The 15,211-nt window shown below is 40.1% G+C and overlaps 3 protein-coding genes across 4 annotated transcripts; 2 read left to right on the forward strand and 1 right to left on the reverse strand.

Moving 5' to 3' along the window:
* Positions 1-3,056: 3,056 nt before the first annotated feature.
* Positions 3,057-4,640, forward strand: LOC109475414 (organic cation transporter protein-like). Its single transcript, XM_019776017.1, has 4 exons — positions 3,057-3,060; positions 3,174-3,282; positions 3,587-3,796; positions 4,449-4,640. Exons 1-4 carry the CDS (start codon positions 3,057-3,059, stop codon positions 4,546-4,548), a joined length of 423 nt encoding a protein of 140 aa, XP_019631576.1. The 3' UTR covers positions 4,549-4,640.
* A 337-nt stretch (positions 4,641-4,977) lies between these two features.
* LOC109475634 lies at positions 4,978-9,141 on the reverse strand. The gene is made up of 8 exons (XM_019776372.1): positions 8,927-9,141; positions 7,813-8,013; positions 7,531-7,695; positions 7,177-7,304; positions 6,546-6,638; positions 6,285-6,404; positions 5,883-5,983; positions 4,978-5,545 (listed from the first exon to the last, which is right to left on the reverse strand). Exons 1-8 carry the CDS (start codon positions 9,020-9,022, stop codon positions 5,457-5,459), a joined length of 993 nt encoding a protein of 330 aa, XP_019631931.1. The 5' UTR covers positions 9,023-9,141; the 3' UTR covers positions 4,978-5,456.
* Positions 9,142-9,216: 75 nt separating this feature from the next.
* On the forward strand, positions 9,217-13,311 carry LOC109475635 (DNA damage-regulated autophagy modulator protein 2-like). Of its 2 annotated transcripts, none has more exons than XM_019776373.1 (8): positions 9,217-9,367; positions 9,973-10,088; positions 11,049-11,102; positions 11,528-11,595; positions 11,838-11,983; positions 12,320-12,497; positions 12,740-12,813; positions 13,010-13,311. In XM_019776373.1, exons 2-8 carry the CDS (start codon positions 9,988-9,990, stop codon positions 13,202-13,204), a joined length of 816 nt encoding a protein of 271 aa, XP_019631932.1. In that variant the 5' UTR covers positions 9,217-9,367; positions 9,973-9,987; the 3' UTR covers positions 13,205-13,311. The 2 variants fall into 2 exon arrangements, with proteins under 2 accessions (XP_019631932.1, XP_019631933.1); XM_019776374.1 differs by having other exon boundaries at positions 9,220-9,367; positions 9,978-10,088; positions 13,010-13,300.
* The last annotated feature ends 1,900 nt before the right edge of the window (positions 13,312-15,211 follow it).

Here is a 15,211-nt window from a genome sequence, read left to right on the forward strand (position 1 = left end):
TTGCATCCCTCCAATCTTTAGGGATTTCTGCAGTGTTTAGCGAGTGTTGGAAAATATTGGTTAGAACAGGCGCGATTTCACTAGCTGTCAACTTGAGGAACCACGGTGGTATTTGGTCTGGTCCGGATGCTTTAGAGGGATTGAGATCTTGAAGCATTTTTTCGACACCATCAGTAGAAACTACTATATGTTCCATTGGAGGAGTACAGGGCTGACCTAGAGATGGCATATCTGTGGTGTCTTCCTCTGTGAAAACACTTTTGAACTGTGAACTGAGTACTTCTGCTTTTTTCCCGCTGTCACTGATGATGGTATTTCCCACCTTTAGGGGTGCTACCCCGACAAGGTCTTTCCTCAGTCCTTTTATGTACGACCAGAATGTTTTGGGTTTGTCAACTATAGCTTCTCCCAGTATGTCTGCCACGTATTTAGAGTGTGCTTGTCTTATGCTTTTCTGAACTCCCTTCTTAACTCTCTTATATTTGTTCCAGTCTTCCTCTTGGCCTGTTTTCTTAGCTTTGTTATAGAGCCGCTGCTTCTTACGACAGTGCCTCCTTAGGTTTCTGTTGAACCAAGGCAAGTTGTATCTGCTTGATGTTATCTTACTTGGGATGTGCTTGTTCATCGTGTCTTTCATTTTGTCTTTGAAGTCTGACCACTTCTGTGTAACTGACATATCCTGAGTTCTTTTGTGAAAGTTAGTTGCATAATCCGTTAGGTCTTTCTTAATGGCTGGTTCGTCGGCTTTTGTGCGGATGTACACTTTTCTCTTAGGTTTCCTGTTTTGTTTCAGTGCCAGGTTAACGTCCACTAGAACCATGTCGTGGTCACTTATCCCCGGGACTACTGTGGTCTTCTCAATTATGTTGGGGTTATTAACTAAGACCAGGTCCAAGAGATTACCATTTCTAGTTGGTTCCTGGACTGTTTGAAATAACCCGTGGTTATCCATTAGGTTTAGTAGTTTCTCTGCTTGGCCTGTGTAGGCCTGACTGTTGTCAGCTACAGTAGTATCCCATTTGATGCCAGGGTGTTGAATCGCCAAGAATGATCACATTGTCAGAGTTTATTTTTGCTCCCATTTTACCTATAGACCTGTCAAGTTCATCCAGACTATTTCCCTGGTCTGATGGGGGTCTGTAGTATGTACCTATTATCAGTGGTTTCCTTCCTGCAAGTTGAGTTTGTGTCCACAGAACCTCGCAGTCTGTGTCAAGGTCTGGCCTATGGGTAACAATTAGATCATCTCCGTTGGCCTGAAATACACCACCTCCTTGGCCAGTTTGTCTGTCTTTCCGGTGTGCTATGTAGTTGCTGGGGAATATTTCACTACTTGCTATGTTTTGGTTGAGCCATGACTCTGTACCTGCTACTATATCTGGCTTGTAAGTGTCAACTACTGTCGCCAGTTCAGCTGTTTTGTTCCGCACACTCTGACAGTTTACTAGGAGAAGTTTATTTTTGGATCTCTTGTGACTATGACCCCTCGTTTGAGAATTACCCTGCTTTGATTTAAGTGGAGTGGATGTAGCCATTGGGATTTCGTCTGGTAAACTTGAGTCAGAACTCAGCGTGTCAAATGAGTTTACTGAATGGAATGTTTCATCAGTGATATCGAATATGGCCGATGCAAAGTTGGGTATACCACAGTCACAACATACCCACGAGTATGATCGGTGGGTTTCTAGTGCACTGTATACTTGAGAACATAGCCCAATGCAGTCACTGTGGTACCATCTATCGCATTCATCACAGCATATTGCATTATGGGTGTTACGTACTGCCTTGTTACAACTCCCACATGGAAACTTTGGTGGTCTAGGCCCTGGGTTGATCTCAATATCCCCGCTTAAGATCAGAATCATGATCAGTGAAAACTTTGTGCCACTATTGTGCAATAGCATTTTCTTGCTACTGACGTGAGTTCCGTTAGCCCCGCTGTGCTTAATCATGAAAGCAAAAGTGGCCCAGTCAGATGTGCAATCGGTTCTGAAGTTGCATGTGACCTGTACTTTCTTTATCTCCTGTTTGTCTTTTGGCTGTGATCCTGGCTCAGCCCTGCTAAGTACTGTGCAAAGGGCTAGGAATATACAAGTGTAGTGGAGTTCCATTTTTATTCCCATAACCGCGGGACCCAGTCACCGCTCCTGTTATTCCGGAATTCCTTAGCGGGACCCAGTCACCGCTCCTGTTATTCCTTAGCGGGGCCCTCTGTCACCGCTCCTGTTATTCCTTAGCGGGACCCTCTGTCACCGCTCCTGTTATTCCTTAGCGGGACCCTCTGTCACCGCGCCTGGTCAGCTTATTTTGTTGGCAGGCTACTGGAAACAAAATATCTGGTCACTGTCCGACATGGGGCGCAGCTAAGGGGGCAACCAGGTAGTGCAGGGTTGCAACTGTAGTCCTTAATGTGAATGTTCACAGATAGGGAGAAAGAGAATAACATCCACAAAACGGAAAGTAATGCGCAAACGTTAACCTTCAGTTCATAGATGCACCAACCTGTTTATAGCAGTTTTTATTTTTTATTTTATTCACATGGATTTTTGAGCATTGGATAGGAAGCACTTGTTGTGCTTATGTAAATCCGCTGCTCATAACACATAATACAAATGTAACATAAAAATGACATAAAGTATAACATAAACATAAAATGAAAGTGGCTGGCGCACCAATACCTAGCATAACATTATTGAGATTGGTCAAATCTTCCAGAGTACTAGTGGTGGATATAGTTAAACACAATATCAAAGAATACGCCCCACGAACGTTGGATACAGGCGGCCAATGGATACAGGACTGGCCAATATAAAGTCCCCTTGCCCCACCGAATCTGCTTGGAGATTACCAAAAGGTATAAAAAGGCCTACTTTCTTCAGGTAATGGCCAGTCGTATGCGTATGAAAACCACTTGAAAAAATGTATCGCAATGCAAGAAATAGATACAAACTTACAAAGTAAAGAAAGATCTACGAAAAATAAACGTCTTGGAGATGAGAAACAGTGGCGTTGTCTCAAATTTAGCCTTATAGACACAATTTATTGATTGAATCTAGATGGGTAAATAGCGCTGACTTTGATTGTGTGTGTCATAGGGTGCTGTGCTAGATTAAACTAATGGATGTTTACATTGCTACATACATAATTTGACATCTTACATGTATATTTCGTAGAACTATGGCGAGTGTCCACCGGCTTAACCATGGTGGGCAAACTTGGCGTCAGTGTCTCGTACGCAGTTTTTCCAGTTTACTCATCAGAAGTCTTCCCAACAGTTGTCAGGTTCGAGCACGTTCCTAACGTTAGATTAGGAACAAGATTTTAACTTCCGCCAGTGGTAACATTATAATTGCGAGTCTTGCTGAACTGGGCTAAAATGCCATGTACTTGACACTGCTTTGATTTTAATCATTTGTTTTCGGACATTCCAATTTGCCGCAATCACCTTACAGTGCCATACTTCATTGAAATTGTCCTCGAATAATCGCGCAAGGTAAGTTATAACTGTGTTAAAGTTATATATGCTGCTCGAAGCTTCTGAGAATGAATGTAGCTTTGTACGTTAATTTCCTGTTTTCTTTCGCAGAAACATGGGGATCGGGCTGGCCTCTATGATTGGCCGAGCAGGCGGGATCCTCGCCCCCTTCGTGGCTCTGTTGGGGGAGTACTGGGCCCCCCTCCCCCTCCTCACCTTCGGCATCCTCATCTTCCTGGACGGAGTGGCCATCTTGGCTCTGCCCGAGACACTGGGCGTCCCGTTACCGAACACACTGGAGGACGCTGAGAACTTGAAACGGTATGTCTCAAGCCTGTATTTCTTCTCATCTGAATTCAATTGATTCTTTTTACGTGAAATTCTCATCGGTCTAGGAAAAAAACCTTAACGGTTACTGTTAGCCACTTGTAACATTGGTTTCGATAGACGTTTCTTTGCATATGTTAGTGGCGAGATCAATAATCGATACTTTGCAGATTTGAATCAATTTGTATACAAAGAAATACGTACAAAAGGCGACACGGATATCTGGGCATTGATAAAAGGTCAAATAGATCTTAACATTACACAGCCAGTATCTGTCCTTGGTGCTGACTTTACCATTCATATGTACTCTTTGCTAAAAAGCAATGCTACAATATTTGTACTGTACATACAAGCAGTATTATCTGTCGTAGGTGTTGACTGTGCCATTTGGATGTACTTTTAGGTTGTTAGAAAGCAATGTTATCATATTTGTACTGTAGATACATCCAGCATCTGTCCTTGGTGCTGACCGTACTATTTGTACTGCTTGAATACTGAAAAGCAATGGCAGAATATCTGCACTGTAAATGTAAGCAGCATCTTTCATTGGCACTAAATATGCCATTTATATGCACTTTACAGATGCTAAAAAGCAATGCTACAGAATTGTCATGATTTTGTAATAATGGTACTTTGTTTGTCACAGTGTGAGAGACAAGAATTCAGAGAACACAGAGAGGATCCTGTCAGATGAACTCCAGAAGACTGAGATTACACAGATCTATGATAGGATCACGGTTTTGTGATCCAGGATTCTGCTTTAAGAACTGTAAGGACAAAGACTCGGTCAACACTGTGTCTGCATGGTGAAAAAAATCATGGTTCACCACAATATCTCCCAACGATAAATAAATAAACAAATAAATAAAAAATAAATATCAGGTATCTGGTTGTTTTACAACAAAGTAGACCTGCCCAAAATAAACATTCACATATTTTTTTTGTTCAAAACCATTCATTTATTCTATTATGTAAAACTTTCACTTACATGCTGTGGGAATATCAAACACATCTTGAAAACTCAGTTTTTGTCAAAGAAATTACTTTTCTTCCATTATTGCACAGTTCCTAGACTACCGCATACAGACTGGCAAAGGATATTAGTAAACTGACAAAGTTCAAAGTTGCTTTTTTTATTATGCCCTAATATATATATATATATGATGGTTAAAATGTTAATATGTGAAAAACTGACAGAAAAAATTGGCCATTTCATGGCTAATATAAAAAAACATGCCTTATGACATGAAGCTTTCCAGCTTATGTCATTGTTATTTTGACATTCTGTACCTATTCTCCAAGTGGCTTTGTAATGACATTAGTTTTTACAAACAATTATCATATCACTATATCACCCCATGTTCAGCTTTTTGGGGTATATCTGTAGTCTTTGACATTTGACACATATCAATCATGATTTTGGAACTGTGGACTAAGATCCTTCTTCGTGGTGTATTCAGACAATTCTACTTAAGGAAGACGTGGCTTTACAACACCTCATTAAAATGTTATAGTAATGCTATGTACAAGCACTGACCCTCTGTCAGTAACATAAATATAAAGGCAATATCAAGTATGTGCTGTTAGAAATATATTGTATAACAATCAGAGATTATGACACAGTAGAATTAGACAAAGGAAAATATTTGACAATCTAAACAGATATGGGCTTGCCGCTGGCATATGTCATGTATTCTGTCTTGTACATGCTCGGTACTGCAAATGTTTCTAGTGGACCTGGATCTGAAAGAAATGTGCAATAAAATTAGTCATTAATGTGTCAGATGACTTGTCAACTCTGCTATGTTATTAAATGATATGAAAATGATAGTGAAAGGTCTACTAGAATATGAAAATTAAAGCCAAAATTTGAGGCAACATGTGCTCCACACAATTGAACAATGAAAAAGCAACTTTGCAAATTAAAAAAAGAAACACTATCACATCTGAGTACCAGTTGGTGCCCTGGCCTTTGTAACAAAGGTATATGGCAAGTCAGGTGAGTGGTATTGTGGGTAAAGTAAAGAGTGTATTCTGGGTAAAGGTTGGCATGACAGCTGTATATGGAGTCTGTACTGACCTGGTATGACCCATGGTGTGTCCACAGGACAGGAGAAGATATCCTTGCTCTTCACATCTGAAGGTTCAATGTAAGACTGGCTGTACAGGGTCTTCAGTCCACTGCAAGGAGGTGGAGATAGGGAAACTTTAATGTGAGCCAACAAAAATGAACTTACACTTCATTATATAACCATTACACCTTTGTTTTGGCAATCTCAGATTGTTTGTTAACAGAGGGATCGACAAGCTCTCCCCACAACTTCTAAGGATAACAGAAAAAATTAATAGTCATGTCGATCTTCAAGTATGTGCTCCATAGGCCTTCATTTTAGCAACAACATTTTAACAACAACAACTACTAAAGCTATTCTTGGTTATCAGACTATAATTGTATAATACTTGGATTTGTAAGGACCCTCACCTGTGTGGTACAGGTGACAGCTTCTTGGGAAGTCTGGGAATCCTGGTTGCCGTGGGGAACCAGGTGATGTCTCTCATGGGGGTTTCTCTGGAGATCCTAGAGGCATCTTTTGGAAGTGGGCTGCGCATGGGGAAATTCAGAACAACTGTTAATTAGAGTACCAGTGCCACAAATGCATACTAAATGTGTGACTCTCATATTGACAACCAAAAGATATAGTTCAGATATCACATACATGTAATTTGATGAACTTTTACTCACTTATGTTTAAGTCCATGCCCCCAAGCTTTCGGGTAATCCTCACACTGCCAATAAGTTGGGACATCCTTCCTAGGATACCCCTCCATCTCATGTCTACATTGGAAAAAGAAGAATGTTACATACCAGTTCATGCACATACAAGCCACTTTGTTTCATGCACACTGCCTTATACAATGTATCTGTATAGCAGCTGATTATCCTTTGTTTGGTGAACCACTGCTCAGTATTGTCTGCACTTATTTTAAGAACATATGTAAACAGTGTAGGCTTTTGACTTTGCTTTAAGTCAACAATCTTTACATTTGAACATTCGGACTTTGCATTTTCTCATTTTGGTGTCTTCAACAACACTGAAAATGAACTCATGCTGTTGACATGGTTAACATGGCAAACAAAAAAAAGAATGTCAGCAGCTATGGTTCTCATCAGGTCTCAAACTTATACTCTATTCTGATTGGTCAATGTTGTTTACAGTAAATAACTGTTTTGTTTGCAGTAGTGTCAGGTGTTTGTTGTGATACACACCTGAAGATGGTAACCAGGTGATTTTTGGTTTTTCAACTTCAGACCCCTATCACAAAGATGTGGGAAAAAGAAAAGGTGAAGTCCATTAGTTAGGATGATAACCCACCTGCTGAAGGGCCTGTGGTCCTTGTGTGTTGTGGTAATGTACATGTCATTCAGTCTGAACACACCCTGGTCACGGGCATAGAAAGGCTGTCCAGACAGGGCGTCATTCTTTGTGCTTGCAATCACAGCCTGTGAGGTAGAGGGAAAAAATTTAATCATACAGGAACATTTTTCTTTCAAAGTTACCTTTATCAAAGATTGATATGGAAGACTTTCAATTTGTGATCTGTGTTCTAATGTCGCTTTATTCCTCTTCACCTTCCATATTAAATACATATTATCCAATTCTTATAATTACATGAGGTTCAAATACTGTGCAACCCCAGGAAGGTTTGTATACATAGAAGCAGCGTACCTTAGTGGGGCCGTCCACATGATGGTCTCTCAGGGTGGGGTTTTGTGGACCTGCATTGAACGCAGAGTCCAGACTCAGACCCCGTTTTGCATTGTAGTTGTCCTGAACTTCAGTCTTCTGATTACCCATGGTGAGGGCAGGACGCAAGGCCTCACGGACCTGGAGCTAGAGGTCGAAAATACATAATGTTAGGATATCACATGGTGAAATATTTGTCTGTTTAATCTCAATAGTGGCAGAATGATTGATAGACTAAAATGTCTGGGTTTATACTGTCCTTACCTTTTCATGAAGATCCTTTACATAGTGTACTTTCCAATGTCCTGGAGCCTTCTTGTGCAGGGGGTTGGACAGAACACCCCCCATGTACTTGTAGTCATGGAATTTCCCGGTGGTGGTTTCATAGTTATTGATCAGGCTGTCGTACGGGTGCACCTCATCTTGCTTGGACAAGGGGGGAGGCAGGGGGTCCAGGACTGTCGTCTGAAACAATGTTTCAAAACATTTATTTCACTTCATCTGCTAGCAAAGCTCAACAGTTGTTAGCTGACATAACTTCAGCATAAGAAACAACATCACTGAAATGTAACATTGAGTTCCAAATGTGTAAGCACCCTTAAACTAACATTGAAACTTTAAGTGTTTTTTGTTGCTACTTTACAATCACTAAGCTACCTGCCTGACTGCATAGCAAAGAACGCAGAAACCATTGAACCAGTAAGTGTGTTTATCTTTAAACAACAAAAAGCCATGAATGTTAAAATATCAACACCATAAAGGGTATTATATGTACTCTGTGTTTGGTTAGTCCACAGATGGTTTGTTGGGAAGTACACAGTTACCTTACCCTTACATGTTAACCTTGTACGACTTTGATTCTGTCAACAGGGATAAAGTTACGGAGGGATCTTATCGACTAGCCTAACAGTATTTCTACTTTCTGGTTGACCACTAGACTGAGGTATGAAGATTAAAAGCGGACCACGTAACAGTAGTGTCAAATATATGGCTTCGTTTTTAATGTTTGTTAATGTTTCCCGTGAGTGGGGCGTTGTTTCCCTTTATTTCGGAAATCGGATAATCTGATTGATATTTTGTGCCAGTCGTTGTTAGGATACTCGAGAATTTTTGGTCCATTTCACAGCAAAGTACTCGGAGTACCACTTTGGTGTCAGGAAGGGAATATATAAGGCAGTTACACCCAAAATTTTCTAGTTAGGAGTACCAGATCTATACCCAGCTTCAGGTAAACAATGCAGTAACTATGTACACGTAACCCTATATTCTAATGGACTAATGGCATACCCGGCTTAGATATGCCACTCGTTAACGTTAGCCAAATAAAGTGTGCAGAATGAATGAAGCTATTAAACATTTGCAAGGCAAGGCGACCTACCCTAAACGTGGAGTCAGGGAAGTAGTAACTCCCGCGGAACTCGTGCCCCTTGCCGGTACTGGTCAGATGTAAGTCTTGCCGACTGTCCTGCAACATCTTGGCGGGCGGAGAGCTCGACTTCTCGCTGGGACGGGCAGGTTTGTTTAGTCTCTGGTGGCGTGGCTGCACCTTTTGTCCCTTCGTTTACACCAGTTGCCAGGCAGTACAAACAGCTGATCATGACGTCACGAAATATCCCAGCATGCATCAGTGCAAGCTGTCAGACACGACAGTTCCGCTAGGGGCGCTTCTGACGGGCTGAGGTCAGGTGAGGTCAGGCTTGTGTCAACATCATGTGACTGTCAGTGGTGCTATCAAGATTTGAAACTTCAGAGTATCGCTGAGTCTCTACACAAGGGTTACAGATTACCTGGAGGGCGGGGCTGTGGTGACGATTATCAGGTAAGAGTATGCTGCTGTTTGTGGTGTCAATATTCGCTGTTGTGTCGTCGCTATACCGTGTGTGTGTGGCTGTGTGGGGAGGGGGAGGTGGGTGGGGGTGCTAACAAATATTAAACTTATAATTTTATATCTAGGGACCTCTCTAGGACTAGCCAAAAGGAGGTAAAATAACCTCCTTGGGTTCTGAGTAAGATGACAGTCTCATATACTGCATGGCTCTGAGACCCCTATGAAATGCAAACGGGGCAATTATAAACAAATTGATCCCTAAATTGTTTCAAAATTATCAACTAGTTCTTAATTTCAACCTGACCCTAAATTGTTTCAAAATTATCAACTAATTCTTATTTCAATCTGTACAAAAAGTGACCATCAGTCATCGTCATCATTCTTATTATACTAGCATCACAGAGTCAGAAGCAGAGACATCATGATATCGTAAAAAGTACCTGGTGCATTATTATAACTTTGATATTCAGCCATTAACGTTACTACTAAGCTGTCTGACACTCTGACTTCAACATTTTGTTCACTTGTTCAGGTGGAATCAAGGAGGTTACCCTTGATGGAATTAAACAGATCTCTCTTTTCTCTCATCTCACCAGTACAGTGGTTTGGAGATGGGGTGTTGTGGCTGGCTATGGAACAGCTGGCTGTGCCTGGGACTGGGCATCCTCCCCATCTCTGTGGGGATCCTGACTGCTGCAACATTCGCCATATCGTAAGTTTGTTTTATTTAACTAATAAAAGGAATTCTGCAAAGAGTCTGAATTGATCTTAAAAGATCTGGGTAGTGGGTACCATTCTCCGTAGCTAATACCACTGGCTGTCCCTTTTCACTTTCTAATTGGAGCAGCAAAAAGGGAGAGCCAGCATAACTAGGGAGGATAGTACCCAGGCTATTCAAAACAGCCAATTTAATACAGTGCTCTCCTGTTATTTGCATGGACGATTTGTCAGGGAATTTTATTCCTATAACAGGTTTAGTCCAATAACCTTAGGAGAGTCCACACGACCGACAGGGATGGGAGGTCAGTTGGTTATGGATGATACTGGGCTGGGGCCAATTGAAACAACCACAGACATGATGTTATTGGTATTTATATACTCACTTTCACCCACAACTACATACATGTACCATATTCTAATCTTCAAGTCGCATTCAGAAACTCATAATGAACAGGGCTAACATGGAGATAGAAGATCAGACACATTCCACCTTCATAGTGTTGGGCAAAAGCTTACCAAACCTAAAACAACAGTCCAATCAAGGACACCAAAAAGGAACAAAGGACTTCTTTTCACACAATCAGTGATTGGGGGTTCTCACCTGTCCAGAAGGAAGTGACAACAGAGAAAGTGTATGACAATGGAGGGTGCAGGGGTGATAATGAATGAATAACAATGGACTTCATGCGGATTTGCTGATGCGCAACAAGTTACATGTATTTCTTTCACGTATTTCTGGGTCAGTGTGCCATTGACCTGGAAATATTTTAGTCCAATATCAGGTTAAAGTCATAACAGCTCATGCAATTATGCCATGCAATTTATAATGTAGTGAATGGGAAATGGTTTGGGTTTTCAGAATTTTATGCAGATCCCAGGTTTATGCCAATGTCAGTGATGCAAATAGTTGGTGAGCACTACTAGTATCTAAATTTTTCTTCTGTACACACAGATATAGCATAGCTGTGGTCCTGAAGCATGTGGCTCCTGGCTTCCCTTACATCAGGTAAGTTCCACTTCCATGCACATAACACTGTAATGTTACATGTACATACTCCACTGAGAAAGGGCAATAGTAACATAATATTACAGTATCAATATGGTGGCTTAGGTTACTGGAAGCAAGAGCAATGGGGGTTGAGGGTTTGATTCTTGGCAAGATGTTGTGTCCTTAGGATTTTAGGCACTTCACACGACTGTCCTCACTCCACCCAGGTGTACCTGACCTTGGTTGGCATGCCCTTCCAATCAACTCACTCCTCATTACATAATGGCCTGAAAAAGGCCATGGGACTTCCTTTTTCACAGTTCATTTGTGAATCTCAGCACTGTTACCCTAACTCCAAATCATAAGTGCATTTTACTTTACATGTGCTATTTCAGCATCCTGTGTTACATCTTGTGTGTCATTAAAATGTTGTGTTGCCATAGTGATACAGGTACAGAACCACCAGAAAGCTGCATATTTGGACAGCTGCTCAACATCACAGCTATGCTTGGTGAGCTGAACATTTTGTATCTTGACACTGTAACACTATCCTTCCTGTTCTTTCTAAACATTTTGCTGATTTGCTTTAAAATTTGTATCAATGTCTCAGCTGCCTTCACAAAAAATTGTAAAAATGTAATTTTTTCTTGGACTTTGAAGCAAGACTCTTGAAATCAATTACACTGATAGTGATATTTCAAAGATGTTCCACAACTTACACATGTTTTCTGTTTCCATGTAATTGCCTCCTAGTTGCTGCAACAGTTTACGTCCGCTACAAACAGGTTCTTGAGTACAACCACAGGCCAGAGGACAGTGGTCTCCTACTGCTGAACAAATTCTCTGCCTGGCTGGGAATGTTTATATCTCTGGGCATGAGCCTGGTGGCAAACTTCCAGGTGAGACCTGAGTCTCCATGCATATGCGTGTTCTATAGAATTTTGATCACTTAATCCATGCAACATCAAACAGACAGTTTGAAACAACAAGACCAAGGATAACAAAACAATAACGTTAATTATATTTGAAAGATTTGCTTTACCCTAATAGCCTCCTTGTAACCTAACTCTTCTTTGTTTTGTTTACGTCTGTGTGAGGAATAAAGATGGAACCGTGAAGAACTTGTTGAGGAATGTGTGTATCATCCATGTATGATAGCCATATTCATGTGTAATAGTTATTTCAGATTATGCTACCATTAAAATCCATTGAAATCCATTCTATTTCCTTCCCAGGAAAGCAGCGTCATCATAGTTCACGTTGTCGGGGCCTTCATGTGTTTTGGGTGCGGAATCGTCTACGGTTTTCTCCAGACGGTGATGTCATACAAGATGTACCCACACCAGAACAGCCTGGCCGTCTGTAGAGTCAGACTTGTGGTCCTTGTTCTCGCTACACTGTGCTTCATCACTAGTATCCTTCATGAAGAAACTGTGCAGTTGTCTGTCCAGAAATCATTACTGTAACTCTTGAAATGTTTGTGGTGGTTTTATTTTCATGACATTCAAACAGAAATAAGATTGACACTTAATGGCCATCTTTCTGTTGTGCTTATGCTTCTGTGGGGTAGTGAGCTTGGATCCAATGTGTATTTTGTGACACTTGACAGCATTTTTGGGTGGTTTTTTGGATTGTTCCTTAAACTGTTCCCACAGCAATAGTTGCAGGTGGTCTGGCAGCAAGGGACTACCACGGGACAGACATCGAGAAGTGGCTGCCTGAGGATGGGGTAAATCCTGTTACACATATCATGTCCTCTGGAGATGGAGTTTGGAAATAGTACTGTGGTATTTTCAAAGAGTTTGATTTGATCTGTATGTGTAAAAAAAACATAAGGGTATGTGATAGTCATGCCCTGCTCCATACTACTTCGGTGTAAATATCATAATTCCATTCTTTTATTGTATGTCCCCTTCTATCTGCAGGGATTTGTCCCCCACGTGGTGAGTACAGCAGCAGAGTGGGGCATGTCCATCTGCTTCATCCTCTTCTTCTTCACGTACATCCGAGAGTTCCAGAAGATCACCATGGAGGCTCAGGTCCGCCTCTTCACCGACGTCATGGCGCTTCCCTGTGACCTGGAGAGGAGTGTGGGCAGTGAAGAGATCATCCCCACGTGATCCACATGTGCTCAGACACTAGTCCATGTTTTTTTATTGATTAAGACCACAACAATTTGATCTCTGGGTTCTCAGATTTTTCCAGGAAGCAGGCAGCAAAAAAAAAACATCAGCAGCCCTGGGCATCTTGTGATAGACCCAGATGCTACAAAGTCAACATACTAGACCGGTTTATAATTAAAAGAATGAATTTTGTACTTTTAATCAAATCAGTGCCATTATGAATAGAAAAAACTGTAAGAACTAGGAAGATGAGGACTGACTGTTCTTTAACTGTTGGGGCCAAATTATGAGGAGTTGATTTAGAACATTTTTTTTGCAAATCATTAAAAAAAAGTCAAGTAGGTGATCTTAGAACCAAGAAATCGTGATTTGTGTCAATAATTGAAATTGTTCATCATCTTAAATCAAAATTGTATGATACTTGAAATATATTCCCTTTAAAAATTCAGTGAAAAATCTTATCCTGTTCTACATTCCTCAGGTGATATGGGTATGAAGAATGTAACCTTTACGTTTCCATCCTCTGAAATTAATTTCATCGCCAGTATTGGAAGAAGCAAATAAATGAAACCTGAGACTACGTGCTTAAAACATAAGACCAAAAGTTGGGTTGGGTAAACTACATGTATATGGTTCCTTATCTTTCTACTTGTTGTCTCTGTACAAGGCAGAAGAAATACCAGCTACAATTTACAGGAATACATTTAATCCTTTTCCCATGTTGTATTTCAGAATTTGAAGGAGAAACTCACCTTACTTGAGCATTGATTAAAATTTGAATTGTTGTTCATTTTACATAATGGGTATCAAATATGATAAAGTAATTTACAAGGCTGGATGATGGCCTAATGTCTTAATTAGTATACCACCAAGGTCTCAACTCTACACGGCAGAAATAATTATGTCTTCCACCAACTCTGAAAAGCCAACAAAAGATTAAAAGCTATTATAGATATATGCTTGAACATCTGACTACAGTTTGTGATATTTGTAATTTTTAATGTAACAATACCAGACTCTTCTGTCATCTAAGTTATTTTGCTAAAAGCCTCTACAACAGTTTCTAAACATAATGCGGATTCCACCCCAGAAGCAAAATGTAATAACTTAGGTGGGTTTCATATGTAAGGTCAAGTTGATATTACTTGGTAAGGTATGGCAGATAGGTGGTGCACTTGTATAAAAAAGTTAAGTGTTTATTGTGGAATTTGGTTCTATATTTCAGGCTGCTATGAAATGTTTTCCCAATTATGATTATATATCACTTGGGTTCTTTGTTGCTTAAGATAGTTGATACTTTTGTATACTACACAAAGGTTTATGCTATATTTCTTCTATATTCTAAAGCATGTTGTTAAACATTATATTTTCTGTATTCAAAATGACCATTCAGCATTTGGAGCTGTCAGAATTACATGTATATATTGCTTTGTCAAGAACAAATATAAACAATGACACAGTGAATGGGCACTTCTAGATTCATTAAAAGCTTCTGATAGATAATCAAATCAGAATTTCCAATTGAACAATTTTCTTCCAAACATGTTTAAGAGCGGTTTGTATAGAATGGTCACTTTTCAAAAAAAAAATAATAATAATAATCATACATGTACTTGATGCCAGTGAAACTAATTTGATACTTTCTGCTGATTTGTATAGAGCTGTATAGATTGATATCTCAGTTACTTTATACACATACAAAAAGCATTTGAAAAATATCAGATAATGATGCTGATCATAATAAAGATGATCATGTGGCTGACAATATGTGTTTTCTTCACTCACTTTCTTCCATAGAAATGAAATTTACTGGGAACAAGAATGATATAGAACTGTTCTTATGTTCCCAAACTTTATCACCCACAGTCATGTTTATGCTATCTTAGAGTCTGTCGGAAATTTCAACACATTATTCTTTGTTATGATTACAAGTACTTAAGTTTATCGCAACAGACTCAGGGCAATGTTATGGTTTAAGGCCAAGGAGGTTTAAGGCCCAACAAT

Source organism: Branchiostoma belcheri, unplaced genomic scaffold, assembly GCF_001625305.1.
Source record: "Branchiostoma belcheri isolate BF01 breed outbred unplaced genomic scaffold, Haploidv18h27 scaffold34, whole genome shotgun sequence".
Classification (NCBI taxonomy): Eukaryota; Metazoa; Chordata; class Leptocardii; order Amphioxiformes; family Branchiostomatidae; genus Branchiostoma; species Branchiostoma belcheri.